At 31.8% G+C, this 20,500-nt stretch overlaps 2 protein-coding genes across 2 annotated transcripts; one reads left to right on the plus strand and one right to left on the minus strand.

Annotated features, from left to right (window-relative positions):
- The first annotated feature begins 2,532 nt into the window (after positions 1 to 2,532).
- Positions 2,533 to 3,870, plus strand: LOC109788908 (phosphoenolpyruvate carboxylase kinase 2). The gene is made up of 2 exons (XM_020347776.3): positions 2,533 to 3,497; positions 3,575 to 3,870. The coding sequence occupies exons 1-2, from the start codon at positions 2,720 to 2,722 to the stop codon at positions 3,607 to 3,609; spliced, it is 813 nt and encodes a 270-aa protein (XP_020203365.1). The 5' UTR covers positions 2,533 to 2,719; the 3' UTR covers positions 3,610 to 3,870.
- Positions 3,871 to 12,513: 8,643 nt separating this feature from the next.
- Positions 12,514 to 19,901, minus strand: LOC109788363 (serine/threonine-protein phosphatase PP1). Its single transcript, XM_020347071.3, has 5 exons — positions 19,884 to 19,901; positions 19,376 to 19,743; positions 14,489 to 15,048; positions 13,931 to 14,152; positions 12,514 to 12,900 (listed from the first exon to the last, which is right to left on the minus strand). Exons 2-5 carry the CDS (start codon positions 19,548 to 19,550, stop codon positions 12,877 to 12,879), a joined length of 981 nt encoding a protein of 326 aa, XP_020202660.2. The 5' UTR covers positions 19,551 to 19,743; positions 19,884 to 19,901; the 3' UTR covers positions 12,514 to 12,876.
- Positions 19,902 to 20,500: the final 599 nt, after the last annotated feature.

Consider the following 20,500-nt stretch of genomic DNA (forward strand, 5'->3'; position numbering starts at 1 on the left):
CAGTACAATTCAGCTCAACAACTCAAAATAACAACACAACAACTCAGTTAACACAACTCTTCAACTCATATCATCTCTACTCAACTACTCAACTTCACAACTAGTTTACAACACTATGCTCAACATGCATCTCAACGTCTCACAACTCAATCATCACTACTCATATTTGACTTTCTATTCATCATACATCTCAATGACATATCAACATTGTTCATAGAATATCCCAATATAACTATACAACTTCACAACACAATTATCAAAATATAACTCATCAGCATTCAACACCTAAAGTTCCCTATCATACAACATCTCTACAACTTATTCTTCATCATTTAACGATAATACAACTCAAACAACAAGTTTTAGACATACAAGTCATTCATCAAGCAAACAACCAATTCATTCAAAAAAGAAATTTATTAAACTAAGTCCCCACGCTCAGCGCAAAAACTTACGCTCAACCTTAGCCTTCTAGAGGCATAACTCAGCTCTCACGCTAAGCACAAAATTCCATGCTCAGTGTCAGCCTTCCAGAGGCACATCTCTCTCTCACGCTAAGTGTAAAATCCCACGCTTAGCCTCAGAATTCCAGTAGCATTTCAAAATTGTCACACTAAGTGTGAAAACCTATGCTTAGCGTCCTAAATTTAGAAATTCATACCAACAAATGAACGACTACATCTCTAATTCCTCTCAATCCATGCAATGATCAAAACATGCAACCCCAAAATCCTTCAACCCCAACAACATACAGCTCAGAATTCATAAGAAAAACAACATGCATTCACAACAACTCAAGGAAATCATGACATTTAAATCTTACATCAAGAACAACCAAAAACTCCAATTTCAACATAAGATCCCATGAATCAAACCCTACAATTGCATATTTCCTCAATTTATCAAACATAAATCTTCAATCCATTCACTAGCCCCACGTTTTCAACCTAAAACCCCAAATCCCAGCTTCCCTTACCTCGGAACGGAGTGAATGACGAACTCTGAGCTATTCCAAGATTGAAGAATTGAAGAAGAAAAATGGAACAGGAATCCGACTCTCAACTTCAAAGCTCCCTAGCACACCAATTGCTCGGCAATCTTGAGAATCAATAAGAAAATGAATGAGATTTGGAAGAAGGAAATTGGAAAAAGAAAGGGAAGGAGGTTTGTGGTCTTACACAATCAATCTCTCACTATTAAATTTTTTAAATTATTTCTAAAATAAATGTTTTAAATAAAAAAGGAAAAATAAATAACTGGGATATGTTTTCATTTGGTTCAATCTCCCAATTTTCACGTTGTGCTATGTGCCTTGCACTACCTTCGTCATCTATTTGAGCAACTTTGTTTAATTTCATTTTGAAAACTATAAATAAATTTTGAAAATAGAAATCAAACAAACCCATAATAAGTAATTTTAAATCTGTTACATATTAACATAAAGTGATTCTGAGGCAAATTAATCAAGTAATTATTTTATGTATTAAAAAAACAAAAGTTGATTTATGCCTGTTTACAATCATTAAAATCATACTTAAAAGTTTAATGGATATACATTATTAATATGAAAGATTTCTTCCTGCTAACCATTTAGAAATTAGTCTTAATGTACTTCTGAGGTGATTATTAGTATAGTAAAAAAAAAAAAAAACTTACCATAGTAATTTGATAGTAATGTAAAAAAAATGCACTGAGGCACTATCAGTGCATATACACAGATATTTTTAATAATGCATTTCATAATAAAATATTAACAAACAGATCCATATATAATTTAACACTAATTTATGTTGGGGAAATATTTTAAAAAATATGTTGATAATATCTTACAGAATAAGATGGTAATGTACATTTGGAGGGTGGAATGATATGATGTGGTATCTAGTGTGAGAAGTTAGGTTGTCAGCTTGGAATCAAACTCTATAAAGGTGAACTCAGTTGTTACATTACCCAACTTAAGAACGTGGTTGGCTTTATAGAATATATGTGCTATTCTAGGCAATAAAAAACGTATTGCGAATTTGGGATCATTAAAGAAATTACGTTGTTTGGTTTTATAGGTATATTCTAAGGATAACCTTTGCTTATTCCGATCCTTCTTCTCCTGATGTTCAGCTACAAAGAAAAAGGCATAAAAAAAGAATCCTCCTTTTGTTAAAGTATTAGAATAATCAGTTAGAAAACAACTAAAGAAAAAAAAAATCTTTATATATAAAAAGAGATTCAACTTGGAGAAGAAGAAACGAATTTGATTGGTTTTAACGGCTAATTGAAGTTTTTTTTTTATCTTTATAAAATATTTATATTTAATTAACAATTTTTTTTTATAAAAAAAAGTAATAAATGTTTAATTTATATCTTTTATTATATTTGAAGAAGATAATAAATATATAAATATCTCTATTTTAAATGTTAATTAATTTAAGAGATCTGAAGATTAATTTTTAAAAAATAATTGAAGTTAATAATAAATTGAAGAGTGTTAAGTAAGTTAGAAAAGAGTGTGAGAAGAAGTAATATTTAGGGTAAAAGGGGAAGGTGTGGTTTGGTGATAAGTGGTGCATGGCGCCCCCTCCATAGCGTGAAACGTGGTGAGTGATGAGTGACGAGAGAAAGAAGAAGAGTATCTACCCAACGAATATTCCAATTTCTCTGTGACTCCCCTTTTGTTCTATAAAAAGAGAGCAACGAGAGTCCTAAAAACCCTAAACACAAAAGAATGTGCGAAGCCCTAAAAAGCCACTACGAGCTGTGCGAGGAGATCGGTGGCGGTCGTTTCGGCACCATCTTCCGGTGCTTCCACCCTCTCACCAACCAACCCTTCGCCTGCAAACACATCGTCAAGTCCCACCTCCAAGACTCCACCGACCGCGACTGCCTCCAAAACGAACCCAAATTCATGACTCTGCTCTCTCCGCACCCCAACATCCTCCAAATCTACCATGTCTTCGAAGACCAAGATTCTCTCTCCATCGTCATGGACCTCTGCCAGCCCCACACGCTCTTCGACCGCATCGTCGACAACCCCGTCCCGGAGGCCGAGGCCGCCGTCATCATGAAGAGCCTTCTGGAAGGGGTGGCGCACTGCCACCGCCTCGGCGTGGCCCACCGCGACATAAAGCCGGACAATGTTTTGTTCGACGCGGCGGGGAATCTGAAGCTGGCGGACTTCGGGTCGGCGGAGTGGTTCGGCGACGGGAGGAGCATGGGCGGCGTGGTGGGGACGCCGTACTACGTGGCGCCGGAGGTTCTGTTGGGGAGGGAGTACGACGAGAAGGTGGATGTGTGGAGTTGCGGTGTGATTATGTATATAATGTTGGCGGGGATTCCTCCTTTTTATGGTGACTCTGCTGTGGAGATCTTTGAGGCTGTTGTTAGGGGTAATCTTAGGTTTCCTTCTAGAATCTTCCGGAACGTTTCTTCCTCTGCCAAGGATCTCTTGAGGAAAATGATCTCTAGGGATGCTTCCAGAAGGTTCTCGGCGGAACAAGCCCTCCGTATGTTCCCTTACTTGCTTTGCTCTTCTCTCTTATATAAGAAGCGTGTGTTGATAAATTATGGTTTTTCCTTGTAGGCCACCCTTGGATCTTGAGTGTGGGAGAGACATGACCTAAGCTGCAACTCTACTGTGCCTAATTTTGCCCCTTTCTCTTTCTCTTTGTGAATAAAGTCTACTCGTGGTGGCAGAGGAAGGAGCCAAACAGAGCACGCTTTGTAAATTCCCCTGGTGCAAGTAGATTTCTTCTTTTCTTTTTCTGAGACTCACTCCTCCTCCTAGGATCAGGGGTCACTGCCTTTCAACCTATCTATCTAGTTTTTGTATATGTTATAGTCATCATCATCATAATAATAAATGAGTTTTCATCTTCATCTTCTAATTTTGTGGTTTGGTTTTCATGCTCAAATTGAATAGAGATTTAATAAACGACGAAGAAAGACTGAGTTTTTTTTTTTATTTCGCATCAAGATTCTAACAATTTGCTTTAAATTTATCTGATTTAGTTGCTAATTTAGTTGGGAAGAAGTAATGTTTGATTCAAGGTTTTTTTTCTTCTTTTTTTTTTCTGGTAACAATGGAACTCAAATACTTATATAAGTTCAACGGATTAATCATGTGGGTTGACAGTGTTTAGCACGAAAGGCAATATCAAATGGGAAAATTTCAATTAATATAATTATGAGTTTACATTCGTAAAAAAGAAGAAAGTTTGTTTCACGGGTTTTGAAAATCATTTTCAACTATTGTTCATTTTTCAAATAATTATTATATATTTTTCTACATTTTTATTCTCATATTTGAGAGAATGAGAATACCAGAAATTATAATTTAATATATATTTTTTATTATTTTTATTTAAAGATATTTCAAGAAATATTAGGATGCAATTAATTAAACACATTTTTTTTAAAATATTATTGAGAATAACATTTTAGTTAAGATATTCTTTAGAATACGATTAATTGAACTTAAGTGAGATGAAAGCAAAATTAAGTGTAAAATAAGTAACTCATAATTTATGCGATTTTTAATAATTCTTTGATATTTTTAAAATTATGTCATCTAATTTTTATACGTATTATCAGTGTTTTTTTTTTAAATTCATATTTGCATCATTTTAATCGATTTTTAATATTCATTTTGTTGAAATTTTTATTATCTTTATTCTATAAATATTATGCTACTGTGTTTTCCCTCTTACAACATTGATTAAAATAAAAATATAGGTGGTCATATTAAAAATTAAAAATAACTTGCAATACTTGGTCCGTTTTAGGCATGGTGAAGAATAACATAATGGAAATTTTTTTTGGGTTTAGTAGGGAATTAGTATTATGCAGAATGGTTTGTCTTTATCTGGAGAAGCCGTGAGAGAAGTAAGAAAGGGCATGTGATGTGGAGTGCCACTATTCTGTTTCTATAAAACAGACTCTATTTAATAAATCAAAACTGTTAGGTCTGACTATAAAGTAGACTTATCATGATGCTTCTTTTTTCCTAAAGTAGTGCCCTCTCTCCGGAACTTACGTCAATCTCACTATCTTCAACAACAAATACAGGGAAAAACAAACTGCAGGCAACTCAACACTTATATTTTATTCTCAATTTCATCAAAAATATATATACATAAAAAATAGCATCAAATACTTTTGGAATCTATATTTTATAATTATAACACGTCAAATATATTTTTTAAAATTATGTTATTAGTGCTTCAATGGAGTATTAAGTATAAACTTTGGTATAATTATTATAAAGAACAAATCTTAATATTTTAATAGATAATATAACATGACCAGCTACTTGTTTGGTACAGTAAGGGAAGAAGCTTCATTATATCGTGTAACATTCGAAAGCTTTTTAATATATTTCGTATTTCATTCACTTAAATTATTTAATTTAAATGGAAGTATGATTTATCTTATTTTACAACTTTACTTGAACGATGAGAAAGCATTAATAATTTGCCATATGTTTTGATAGATTGGAATTGGAAAATGAAACTGACCATGGGTCATGACGCTCTACCGGTCAAACTTTATATATTTAATAACTATATTATACGTACCATATAACATTAGAAAGTTTTTTTTTTATATATATATATTTAGTACTCCATTCTAGTAAAAAGTATAACAAGTAAATTATTTAATTGCAATTATATTTTATCATTTCTCTTTTATAAAACAAAATATATATATATAGTAAAAACTTAGAAAATAGTCTACACTATCATTATATTGTAAAATAATTATACTAATATTTAATATAAAAAAATAAGATTCTTTCTTGATTTTTATCAATTATTTTAAAAATTATATTAACAAAAACGTGTGTAACAAAATAATGACTACAAAGTTTACTCCTTTTTTTTTAAGATGGTGGATATATTTAAATGGAATAAGACTATTATGAGTAGAAAATAATGATTATAATATTTAACTTTATTTTAAAAACTAGATTTGTTTTTATCAAAGACAATCATGCTTAATTTAAATAAGTTTAGTATAAATATCAAAATTTTATCTTCAAATATTTAACACGGTTACATTTATAAAACTAAAAGGCTGACTTTGAAAATATGTTAATGTAAGGATGATAATGATGTGTTATTCAATATTCTAAAAGTATTAATTAAATATTAAAATAAAAATCTCGTATTAAAATAGCATTGATATACATTAATTACACATATAAATATTTTTATTAATTTTAATTAATATCTTAAAATTTAGTAATAACATAATAAGAAGTGGTAAGAATAATTATGAAACATAATTTAATGATTAAGTGAAATTCATTAAAATCTTAAAATATTAAAACTTTTGACTTATTTTTCATTAATTTTTATGAATAATAAAAAAGTGTATTGGTTAGGTATGGGGAAGAGTGAATGAGAAGGTGGTTTAGAATTTAAAGGCGTATGCAGTGATGTCACGTGTATAAGTAGTAAATGGTGAATTTAAGATAAGCCAATAAGCCATGCCATTTATTTATGCCCTTATCAAACGTCAATCATATGGGCCCATTCTCAATACACACTCATCTATGGGAGCCCCTCAATTTTTTATTTTATTTTCATCTGATTTTTTATATATACTTTTTTCAATAATAAACTCAAAATGATAAGATGAATGATATAATTAACATAAGTAAAATAAACCAAATAATATTGTTGAAATATGTGAGTCACTCTTATTTTCATTAAACTTTTTTATTGTTTTACAGTCATAAATTAATATTAAAGATACAGTAAAAACTAAGTTAATAAAAAATGTTTTTTTGGAAAAGAGAATTGAATTTGAAACGAGTGTTGCATGATAATTGTGGGTCCGTGGGAGAAAGTTGGATGTGAAAATGTGATGCAACGGACATATATTCAAAATACAGTTCAAAGTTGAACAGCGAATATCCTCCTACAGCTTCTAGAACCCAAAGGATGGCTGCGTCCATAACCCATGTATGATGTATGATATATCCATGGCATGGCATATGCCAAATGCGAATGTGTGCCAACACAAACTCTATATTCTTATAATTAATAGTGTATGCACATGCACATTCAGGAATCAGAATTTGAGATCACCCATGGAATCTGGATTCTCTTATCACTCTGCTCTTCTCTTCTTCCCACAGATGCTCCATAAAACTAATGCACCACACATCTCAATATTTTTAATGCTCTAATTTCCTACACTATTCAAATAGACGCTACTTCTTTCCTTACCATCCTAATTTTAAAAATTCGATCCATTATTAAATTAATTAGAATACTTGATTAGTGAATTAAAAATTGAACTGCTAGGTCATTTATTGAATTGTATAACCCAATTTTTATTAATTTTTTTAAAAAAAATTTATATTAAATATATTTTATACTTATAAATTTTAATAAATTTATATTATATCTTAAATTTTAATTTTTATCTTATTTAAATTTGTTTTTTATTTTGTATAAAGAAATACATTAAAAAAATATTTTTTTTAAATTGGTTTGGCCACCGGTTTACTAGTTGAACCGGAAAACTAACTAGTTCACTCCGATTTTAAACAGATCAAATGTATAACGATCCAACTCAAAATTCGAACTAACTAAACCATCAATTTTTGATTTAACTGGTCTGAACGGTCGGTTCGATCCGATTTTTAAGACACTGCTTACAATGGTATAAAATTTCCATTTCATTTTGGCAAAATGCATTTTTATTCCTTTTTCACTTTTTTTTTTGTTTTGAAATTTGTCCTTTAAAATATATTTATACTATTTAACAATCATGTTTTCATTAAAAAAAAAGTATTAACTTTCCAAAATTGTCTCTAAAATAAATGTTTTGAAAATTTAAAACTAAAAATAGTTACCAGATATTTTCTCATCTTCTTTTTCTATTTTCACTGTACTCAATCTCTTTCTCAATTTTATATTTTGCTCTATGTCTTATATCATTATTTTTTTTTTTGGAAAAGATCACATATACTTTTCATAAAAAAGCAAATTTGCTCAAGTTAAGTACAAAATATTATAGATCACAAAGTCTTTCTTGTGTTTTTTTTTTTGACATTTCTCCATATTTTTCTTTTTTTATTATTTATTTTTTCTCTTTAGCAAATAAGACTTAATGGTGGAGTTGTAAGAGAGAAAAGAGAAGAAAAATGTTATTGAATGTGATAAGCTCTCTAGAGAGTGGAATACTTATCAATTATCACTTATTTTTTGGTACACCTGCGTATTGGAACGCATGACATCTGTATATTTCTTTTTCAATTTTAAAGTAACCAACCGTACGGCTGGGCTTCTTGTCCCACTTACCACGTCATTGGAATCAGCAGTAACTTCCTTCTAATGCTTGCCAGCTATTATTTTTTTAAAATTAATCATAATATTTTTAATAAAAATAAATATATTATGATATAAATCTTGAAAAGAATTTAAATTATAATTTATGATGTAATAAAAAGAATAGTAACGTACTATATTCATAGAGTTTCATTTCATCCTTAACAGATGAAAATCAGCTTTTAAGTAAACAAATAAAAAAGATGATTATCTAGAAAGTGTGATGAGTGAGAGCACTTACTTAGGAAGTGGGCCTAGTCACCTGTACCGACCCACGTTTGGCAGTTGCTACTCTGCTACGGCACATGATGGGGCCCACCGGAGTTATTGTTTTATAAGTTAAGGTGAACCGTGAACGTGATTCCTGCTTCCAACTAAATATATACTCTTACATACTGTTTCCTCAACTGCCTACATTACAACTTAATTAACCTTTAACACTTTTTGTTGGGATGCAACCAAATTTCACTTCATTCAAATAAGAGGAGGATCATAAATTTATATATATACAATTGTCTTTATTGACTGAGAAGCCTTTTAGGTAATGTTTAAAAGTAAATTTATAAAAACTTGAACTCAAAATAGATAATATTTTACCAACATGAAAACATGTGTATATGTCTAGTAACCCTTCTAGAATGCAACAAGTAGTATTAGAGCAGATGGTCTGAGGTGACCAGCTTGACGAGTATGATGGCTGGCAAGTGAATCCAATCTTTTGGGTGATATCCAAAAGCAAATCCGTGAGGTCTTGGGTCCAAAGCGGCTCAACAAGTATAATGGCTCGCAAGTGAATCCAACCTTTTGGGTAATGTCCAAAAGCAAATCAGTGAGGACTTGAGCTCAAAACGGACAATATCTCACCAATATATAAATATGTGTATATGTATAATAACTCTCTCGTAGCCATATCTTGTAGCCAAATCTCAATTAAGCTCAACACTTCCTAACTGTGTTACCATATCTTGTAGCCAAATCTCAATTAAGCTCTTTTAACTATATATTAATTTTAGTTTTTTTCTTGCTATTTACCTTCATCCATTCACCTCGATACTGGTAGATATTAACAAAGTACTTATGTATTCCTTACCTATTGGATGAAAGATTTATGACCAAACTCATTATTCCTTGTAACTATATATCTCACTTATATCATTAATTATTTTTATATCAGTGGGACACTGTAAGATGAAGAGAGCTTAATTTCAATATAAAATAAATGTTAAATGGATAGGAAAGAAAACTAGGCAGTGGTAACAGCAAACTACTGCTATAAATCACATATCTACGTAATTTTCTTCAATTTATGACAGACGGAGTGGTACTTCCACAAAAAACCCTTGCTACTCGTTGCAAGTATCTTAGTATTTCGACTTCACTCAATTATGGAAATGTCGCTATTAGTTTTTGATTGGGTGGTGGACGTACACCTACTTTAAAGATAAAGTTTATTTAATCATTTTATTCACAATTTTAATAGCAAAAATATCGTATACTTATTCATTTTAAGATGTTAAATTATATTAATTCGTTTTTCTTTTCTTTATACTTCTAGATATAAGTAGTTTTTTGAAAAGATATGACAATAAATGTTCTTGTTAAAACAATGCCCTTCGTGTGGTGGATCTTGTGTGTAAGTCACAAACAAGATAAAAGATTCCAAACAAATCGGATACTATTTAAGTTGTGTGTAGGTCACTCAACTTAAATTTCCATCTTTCATTAAAAAAAAAAAAAGCCATTCTTTCTATATATTTTTTTTACAAAGATAACAAAATTAGAATCTAAAATCATATATATACTAATCAAATTCTTCGCACCCAGATACTATTTTTTAAATATATTTGTATCTCTTAATATTTTACTAAGTGTCATTAGAACCAAAGTTAGTTACATCAGAGCAAAAATAATAATTTAGATGCGAATCTTGGAAACCGAAACAGGTGTTCTCACATCGGGTGCCTCAAAGTGAAAGTGATTCCATAATATATTTTTTTTCTCTATCGTAGTTTGGGTTGCTGAGAAAGATTCCAACTAGAGGTTATTTTTACCATTAAAAAAATGATAGCTTTGACAGCAATAATAGCATCAAAGTACCAAGTGTTAAACCCACCACATGTACCAACCACCAACCATGGTCCTACCCATGTGCCACATTATTAGTTGCAATGTAATATTTGAGTCCAACCAAAGTGGATAGGATTATCATTAAGCAATAGAACAGTTAGTCTAGAATATATTTAGGATGAATTGGGACCCAAAATTCAATAATAGAGAACAATGAGACAATGAACATCTTATGTTTGGCTTGTAGCTGTGAAGGGTGCTGCATGAGGTTACTCTCAATACTTGTCTGTCTTCCCGTGACAAACAATATGACTGTGTGAGTCTAATTCATGACGTCGTTGCTAATGTCTCGACGTTTCATGTTCTGAACGTTCAACCTTTTAACAATATCGAAACTACACGACCAATCCCTTTCGCACACACAAATTACATGTGTAGTCTCCAAAATGTTCCAGCGTAGCAAAACACACCCAATTCTCGTCAATTTCATATTCTGTACGAGGCATCATAGGCAGACAGACGCACAATATTAAACAATTACCCAAAAGTATTAAATTTAAAAACAATGTGGCTCAAACCATGGGCTGATGAAAACCATGCACTTCTATTTAATTTAAAATGAACTAGTGTCCACTGTCACATTGCCAACGCTTTCAATTACTTTCTCTTCTGTTTTTTTTTCATCACTTGTGAAAATAACCGAATATTTTTAATTTATAAAATAATGCATGAATTAAGAAATATATTCATTTTGTTTCCTTCAATTTCATACATTAACATAATATAACTAATTTCTAACAAGTCCTTCATTGAAATTTCTCTCATTTATAATCGTGTGTAAAATAACACAACATATCTATTTGTTCGATACTACATAAAGTAAATATTGTGACTAAATAATATGTTACAAATATGAAATTTTGTTCGATCCGTTGCTTTTCGATATTGTAAGTAATTAAAAAGGTATAAACTTTCGGTAAAAGAAAAGGTATAAACTTGATGGAGAAAAATAATCTAATAATAAAACTTATCAAAAGTAATTTGAAAGTTTATATTGTATGTTTGGTTTAGCGGTAGCATTACTGAAATAAACAAAAATCTTGAAGCTACGAAGAGTTGGCTTCATCGTTAATTAAATTATTGTAACCAAACATACTAATAATTTATTGAGCCTACTTTTTTTTTTATGCTTGAATACATCAGCAATCAACAACTCCTTTTAAGCTATAGGGAATTTGGTCACAGAAGAATAAATAATATATATATATTAATAGTGTAATTTTTTATATTGAAATGTAATAAAAATTTATTATGTATGATAAGGATTTTTTATAATAATTTTTTTTATAATTCACTAGCGAAGAGAGTGCCTCTAAATAGAAGTAAAATAAAAATATATAATAGTATGAACAATTATTTAGAATTGATTAATGATAGTTACTAAAAATATTTATTTTTTATCTTAAAAATTAAGGATATAATCGCCTACAATTGTGGAAGAAAAAAACAATTACCGAAAGAAGCATGCACTTTATCTAATATCTATCAGTATAGATAATCATACTGATGTAGAAAGAAAAAAGTTAGTACCAGTAGTCAAGGATTTGAAGTTAAACATTATCCTCCCTATGGACGCGGTTTAATCCTCCTTTGACACTACTAAAATACTGCTTAGGAACAACCCTCTTGAGAAAGATCTCCTGGTGTCTAGAGTCTATGTTGTTAGTTGTTACAAGTGGTTAAAGGCCTGTGCAATAATCTTTTGGATGGGCTTTTGTTGAAAATTACAGCATGTCATTGCGTCATTGGTAGTGTTGGAATGTCCTCGTTCTATCACTTTCTTACAACAAAAAACTTGTAATTGATTGATAATTAATTTTTTTATACTGAAAATACGTATGTATTAAACTATATAACAAATGCCCAAGAGTCTCAGCTATATAATGCAATGTCACGAACCAAAAGGCGAGAGGACTTTTGTCTCGTATAGAAGTGTTGAATCATGTTTCACAGGTATTAAAGTAAAAGGTAAGGACTTGGGAGATCCCATGTTAACAGAGGATTTCAGCCAGTGTGACAATCACTACCAAAAAATAAACGAGACTCGACCATATCCATTTTAACCAGCTTCACTGCCATTCATACACCAATTGTAAGGGCATTTTTAATTAGTTTTCAGAACACATGCAGATGTACACATCAATTTATGAGAACCTTACAACTCAGAACAACATATACCAGCTATTAGTGTACAAAAGAAAACAAGGGAGGAGATTATGACTGTCCACCTCAAAATGCAAATTTGTAATAGTGGAAAACAACGGTCTACATTGTTTCATCATGCCGTTTCCCTTTGTTTTTACAATTTGAAAATATCATAGGAGACCAAATGGAACTCTACTTTCCTTTTCTTGCAACTATTGCATCTTCAAGACCAAGCTGACCGGTTGTGGCAGCAATTTCACCAAAATTAACTTCAAACTTTTGTACCCAGGAAGGACTAAAAAGCAACGAGAAGAGAAATTCAGAATTATATTGGTATATGCATGTCAACTACAAAACATTGACACTAATGATGCTTGGTGATGATGCATGAGCTTTGCTAGTTAAGCACAAACACTTCACACTGAAAATAAACAAATGCAACAAGTATTTGTAATTGGGGAAGAGGGGTCCAATTGAACCAATTAATTCAACCAATGGCTTTCATTGCTTCTGTGTTTCAGATTGAAAAGCTGCATTCTACGCCCATTGCTAAAGTAAATTCAATCCCCCATATATTTCCTTGTATGATTATCACATGTAAAATCAGATAATTCAAACAATCCTAAGTTATACCTGAAATGGTTAAGTGTATGTTTGTATACCAGTTTAAAATCACATTCAATGAAAAAACACATTTCAATACAGAAAAAGTAAAAGCTTATGAGTATAGCTTTTTTTTTATCTTCAGTTGTGTTGAACTCAAATAATTCCCAAATACACCCTAAATCTATGAAATCCCAAAAAACTAACAAAAATGTACACCAGGACAATATTTATCACAACAATAACAAGCAAGACACCTTGTCTCCAAATTTTGGGTAATCATGACAAACCCCTATTTCAAGAATAACCTTTTGAAAACAAAGCAAGAAATAAATCAGATTTTGGCAATTATGACCCTAAGCTTATTTAAATATGAGTTAATTACCTATACACTGCCAGTGTAAAATTTTTTCGCACTGGCAACCAATAAGATCTTTTAATAGTGCCATGTCAGTTGCTTATTTAATGAAATAATAATAAAATAAGCAACTTTAAAAGATCTCATTGGTTGTACACTGGCAGTGTATAGATGATTAACTTTTAAAATATAGTCTAAAACATCCACGAAAGATTCACAAATCAAGTCTTAACCAGACAAAAAAAAGCCTGCTTCCATGAAATTACCAATTCACTGTTAAGGTTGAAATTCATTAATATCTACATATATACCACTTGATTTTGTGCATGTATTGCATCAGCAGATATCAAAAACATCTTCTTACCTTTACACCGGCTGGAGAGTTTCCTGGCTTAGTAGTAGCAGTACTTCCGAAGTTGAGCTTTGATTTTTTATCAGCTGGCTTTAATATTTGGAAAGAGCACATTAGTGTCTCATCAACACTCATCATAGCCCCAGCATTGTCAAATTCCCCACAATAATTAGGTGCTGAAAATATTGTTACAAGCTGTCGGTTAGCAAAGAACTCGTACCCATCCTCCACCACCTGGTCAAAACTCAACATTAATCCAGTTTAAATTTAACAGCGCAGTAGACTGATAGATACTCTCCTTCAATGTAAATGCAGGAATGTAAAGAACGAAGCATCATAAGCAAATGAATGGCATCGAAGTTTAGCCTCAATGCATAGATTTGCATCAAATTTACATGGCAAATGGAAATTTTGAGTTCGCATGAAGTAAAGCAATTGTAATAATCCTGATATATAGATAAAATATTGCTAGAAATGTTTCGGTTATTTTAGTCAAACAAAAAATGAGAATACAAGCTTAACCCTGAAGACTTGGAATAACACAGTGAACACCAGAGGCAGGAATTTAACCTGATGAGCACGACAAATAAGATCCAGATCATGTTTTTGAAGAAACTCTGAAACTGTATCAGCACCAAATGTATATGAAACTCCCCTGTCATTCATTCCCCAACCTTGAACCTCTTTGCTAGGGTCTGACCAGAGGAGATCACAAAGCAAACCTGTATCAGGCACGTCAGTGGGCCTCTGTAGATTTCTAATCTGATCCAAATTAAGTAAGTCAGGAGAAAGACCCCCATGCATGCACAAAATCTTTTCATCAATGAGTGCAGCCACAGGCAGGCAATTGAAGCATTCTGTAAATGTCTTCCATAACCTTACGTTGAACCTTCTTTTACACTCATCGTAAAACCCATATATACGGTTAATAGAAGCACATTCATGGTTACCCCTCAAAAGGAAAAAATTCTCAGGATATTTTATTTTATATGCTAGGAGAAGGCATATCGTTTCCAAACTCTGCTTCCCTCGATCCACATAATCCCCCAAAAATAGGTAGTTGGCCTCAGGAGGTAATCCACCATACTCAAAAAGCCTTAAAAGATCAGAATATTGACCATGTACATCACCTGACAGATCAACAAAAGAATATTAAGAAATCATCACACTTTTTTTTTCTGTAAACCATTACACAGTACAATGTAGCAATTGCAATACGAAAGACACAATGATGGAATGTGTTTACAAAATAAATATATTTGTAATTTTGTATGAAAAAAAAATGTCATACCAAACAAGGAACATTTGATATTGCTAGGTCTTATTTGACGTTGATTAAATTTCATCAATTCAGATAATTGCTTCCCAGCAGAATTATTATATGAATTCATGAATATAAATTCTCCCACCACCAAATGATAAGTAAATGATTTTACATGGATAACGGATATCTTGGTTAAAGTTGTGTCAATAAAAATAACTGCTAGCAAAATTATTATCAGAGTTCATGAAAGTAAACTCCTCAATCACCAATAATACATAAATGGTTTTACTATATACTGCATATCTTTACCATTTTAAAGGAAAGTTTCACAGCTAGAAACAAAATAGCTTTATAACTTTTACTTTCCCCTATTATTCATTGCTAACAATGTAGGTTAGCAAATGGCACCCATGGTATTCATTATAACATCCCCAATTTTGGATATTGAAGAGATCCCTTTATGTGACCTGACCCTACCTTTTATAATAATTACTTGAGGATGCCTTAGGCTACATTATTTACAGGATTGCCGTGACTTTAGAAATAAACAGGAATGTGAACAATAGGACCCATATGGGAAGTGATAACAGAAGGACTAACCCCAGCCACACACAGCATAATTAATGAAGGGGAGCTGGAGAAAGAAAGAAAGAATAGGAAGAGAAAAAAAAAAACAGAGCAGGCACCGGAGCTCATCTACACAGTCCCCCGAGGAGAATGCCTCCCCCCACTTGCTATCTTTCATTCCCCTTAATGTTCTTTCCATTTCCCCTTTTATTCTTAATTAGCAGAAAATCTTGAGAATGTGGCAGTTTGAGACGTTTGTAGAGCAAATTTGTAGTTTAGAAATGTAGTAGGGGTGTTTAGGGACACATTGAGGTGTCTTGGAGTGAATGGAAGGCTTTCATACCCTAAGCTTGAGTAATCCAGGGACTTGTACTTGACACAATGTTCAATGACGATAACCTATGATGCACCGATACGATACGCGTATCGGATACGACACGTATCCGATACGGCGATACGATTATTTAAAAATATATAAGATACGATACTTGTAAGATACGTGTCATCATATATATCAATGTTCATACAATATAATAAATGTGTACTTGTAATTTTGATCAAAATTCATAAATATTTAATATATAATAGCTATTTTGCAAATCCAAATTAAAAACATACTTATTGTACATTACTAAAAGTAAATAAATTATAAATCATTTCATCATAAATTACTTTTTATTATTTGCAAATAGAATTAATATTACCAATTTCATTCCTTTCTTAAAATTATCTATATAGAAGACAATTTTCATTTATAGTTCAGCAAGGACCAATAGTTCTATGTTTTTATATTAAACATGTTTATATATCTTATTTAGCTGTAATGGATATTTCATAATTTTTTCAAAAATTTGAACACTTTATCGATACGTATTACTCTAATAAGTATCGGTGAAGTATCTGAAAGTATCAAAATTGAATAAATTTTTTATAATATTTTTAAAGGCTAGTAGGATACTTCATTGACACGTATCGCTGAAGTATCTAAGAGTATCGTGTCAGATACGTATCGGATACGGATACGTGAAGCAAATTGAAGTATCCATGCTTCATAGACGATAACTAATAAGCACTACCCTATTGTGCTATGCACAGGATATCCTAATAGTGAAGCCTGATCTATGGTATGGTGATGCTAAGCATGGAACCCAAAGACATAAATGTTAGACCTCTGATAGTGGTTCTAAGCATGACCTATTCACAGTATGCGAAAACCCGCAGTTGCGTTATGGTGCTAAGCAACCCAGTTGCGCTATGTATGAGTGTTGTTCTCATTCAGGATAGAAAATTAGATGTATGCTTGGTTACATGGTGAGAAATATGAGGTATACCTAAGCATTAGGTGAGAACATATGTTTGATGATTAAAGAATGTTTTATGCTATCTTAAGGGTGTGCAAGTGAGTGTTACCCCATAGAGGTATTATGTAAACCCTAAATAGGCAAGTAAAGAAAAGGTTAAAAAAGATAAACAAAATATACTCACCCAATGTGATAAGAAAAAGTAAGAAGAGGCGGACTGATTAACAACACTCATAGTTAACAGTTGAGATCTAAGTACCCTATGAGTATGAGAGGACTTAGACTTGACCATAGAGGTCAACTCTAGCAACCGATGAAGAGTAAGAAAGTATTAGAAGTCAAGGGTGAAACATATAATAGTAATGGTGATAAGTTAGTAAAATAATTCTGAGAATGAGTATTAAAAGGAAGAAAGTATCCCCAAGATCGATCAACACAGATCCTACCATAGGCACAAAGGTTTCTTTCCAAGAAGTCAAGTGAGAAGTTAAACCATGAGATAAAAAAAAAGGTTGCTAGGATAAGAGATTCACACTTGTCAGTATAGTCCCTAAAACACACTAAGATGTTTGTGTCATTAATGTAATATTTTTTAAACTTCAAAAAAATATCTTTGAAGTTAAAATTTCTTGGATAATGTGTTTTGAGATCTTAGAACTTTAAATCAGTGTTATCAAACAGTTCCCAAAAAATTGCAAGTTGAAAATATAATATGTACATTATAACAATATATCAACTATATATAATTATCTATATATATATATATATATATATATATATATATATATATATATATATATATATATATATATATATATATATATATATATATTAAGCTATATGCAAATAAAAATAAGTTGGATAAACAAAAGGCATTTGTAGGCTATTGGGTTTTTTAGTTTAAAATTCAAGTCATCCCAATATAAACAAAAAAAAAAAAGTAAATAGAAGAGGGAACCAAAATAAGTGACTTTTAAAAACTCACGTGACACATATAACACCTGTATGTAAATTTTTAAAAAGTCAATTTAATGTCTTGAACGAAACCCACAAGGCCTAATGCCCCAATACCAAACCCACACAAGTGCACAACACCTGAGTGAGAACCCTAATCGCTGCTTCATCCTCCACCTACCCACCGAATTCAACTGCTGCAAAATGGTGGCACAACAAAACGTGCCTGACCAACAACACAACACTAGTAATGCAACACACTCATGAAATTTAAGACAACCACAATTGCCTATATTGCAAACTCTGCAATGCGATCAAGTTTGAGAAGTAAAAGTCAAAAAACCCTAAAATTAACTAATTTAAAAGCTCACTTTTTCCAGAGTCTTATATATATATATAAATATATATATATATAATAAAATAAAAAATAAACATATCATGGAAAGTTTTCCTTACACCAAAACTTGAACCACTAGTTTCAGAAACCCTGCTTACAAATTTAAGTTAGCTTGAACACTTCGATTCCTAGACACAATAATAAACATGGCTAAGCCAACTGAATCACATTAAGGTCATCAGCGGAGATCAATTATGTTTTTTTTGAATAAAAAACACATCTGCTATCCACACCATGGCTTAAAATTTTTAATTCCCATATGATATAACATATTTTTCATGTATTAGACATCTGATAAATAACTAAAAATACCTCATAAAAAAGTTTGTAATGTTGCATTCATCCTTATGCTCCCCTGTTAATAACTTCAGCACTTCAATGACCTCACAACTTGATCTCAAAGATTTCACATTTGTAATTAATATTATTATATTATTATAGTTTCCTCTATTACAGTAAAACTATTCTTTCCCTGCCTGACATTTCAGTGTAAAACCATTGTGTAGTTTAGAAATTAGCCTTGAGCACAGTTGAAACCGCCTGTGTTTCCAATATCATATAAAACAAACCAGCTCAACTCTTTTAAAGCAGTAAACTATTTGATTTTATGAATAGTGAACTAAGGTATGGCTTTCATTTTCTATACCACAGCATCCACAACCGACCATTATCCCACTGTAACAGAGAACTAACTCTAGGATGACACAGGCAGATCACAGACAAATAAGGCTCAATAGAGGAACATAGAAAACAAAAGGGGATTAATCAATAGAAGGCCCCAATGCTTCAACTTTCAACAGGAATGAGAAGACAAGGCCCCAACAGCATTTGGTGAAGGCAGAGTGAAGTGCAATGAGCAATGGATTTCACCAGAGATAACAAGCCGGAAACCCTAAACCCTAAAGAGGCAGTTCGGGAAGGGGTGATGGTGGAGTAAAAAGTAAAAGCGAGTTGAAAAGGGAAAAGAAGATTACCGCAAATCTTAATAGGCGCCTCAAGCTCCAACAAATTAGGTTGCTGCATGAAAATATCTCTGGAGGCGGCGCAGAGCTGGCGGATCTCGGACTCGGAGAGCTGCACCTGCTTGCCGGGACGCGCGCGAACTTCGAGAAGGCGATTGATTATGTCGTCGAGAAGAGGTTGGTCCATTTGTTCCCCTCCCTCCGAGAAAAGCAGCAAGTCAACGCGGTGGTCTCTATTGGAGGCGAAGATGAATATCGGAAGAGCAGAGGCAGTGAGCGAATAGCATGGTTGACAGCGGAAGGGTTTGGGTGTGGTTGGAGGCTGACGGCGTCGGATGCTGATTGGTGAGGGGAAAGAGGAGTTGAGTCGTTCACCACAACTACAATTTTATTTCAATTTAATTAGGGTAGCGGAAGGGGACCGACGGATTTCATCAAATTAAAAATATATATATATATATAAATTAAAAAATAAAATAAAATGGGGCTGCTAATTGCTATGCTTCCCTCGCTGACCTACCAAATTAATTTACTCCGCCCTTCATCTCTTCCTGTCCAACCCAAAAATCAAATCAATACGCAACTTTAATGCCTTCAAGCAATGTATTCAAAAAAATCACATCACACGTCATTTCTTTTTTTATATGATTTAATTTAATTGGGATTTCAAAATACTACTGTATTACGCAAAAGCCTTGTAGATTTTTCAAAAAAAAATTAGATTTTTTTTTATAAACTTTAATACTGACTGTGTATTTTAAATTTAAATAAACTTATATCATAAGAATTTGTAAAATTTAAAATTATCAATGAATTTATGGATTTTAAAGGATTCGTAGATTTATATCAAGCATTCAAAGTTACCTGAATTAATAAAAAAATATTATTATTATAAAAATTAGATTCAAAAATTAATATAATTTTTATTTCTTATTAACAAATGAATATGAAACCGGCTTATATTGAAGGATAAATAATAACTATTGATGGCGTCTATTGAATTTGTAGGAAACATAATTTTAGGAAGGAATATAATATAATAATTAAATATTGTTAGATTAAAGATATTTACGTATGGCTTTTAAAATATTTACACAAAATTGTGTCGACTATTTAACTGTGGATCAATTTGAGTAT

Source organism: Cajanus cajan, chromosome 7 (genome assembly GCF_000230855.2).
Source record: "Cajanus cajan strain Asha chromosome 7, NIPB_CcT2T_4, whole genome shotgun sequence".
NCBI lineage: Eukaryota > Viridiplantae > Streptophyta > Magnoliopsida > Fabales > Fabaceae > Cajanus > Cajanus cajan.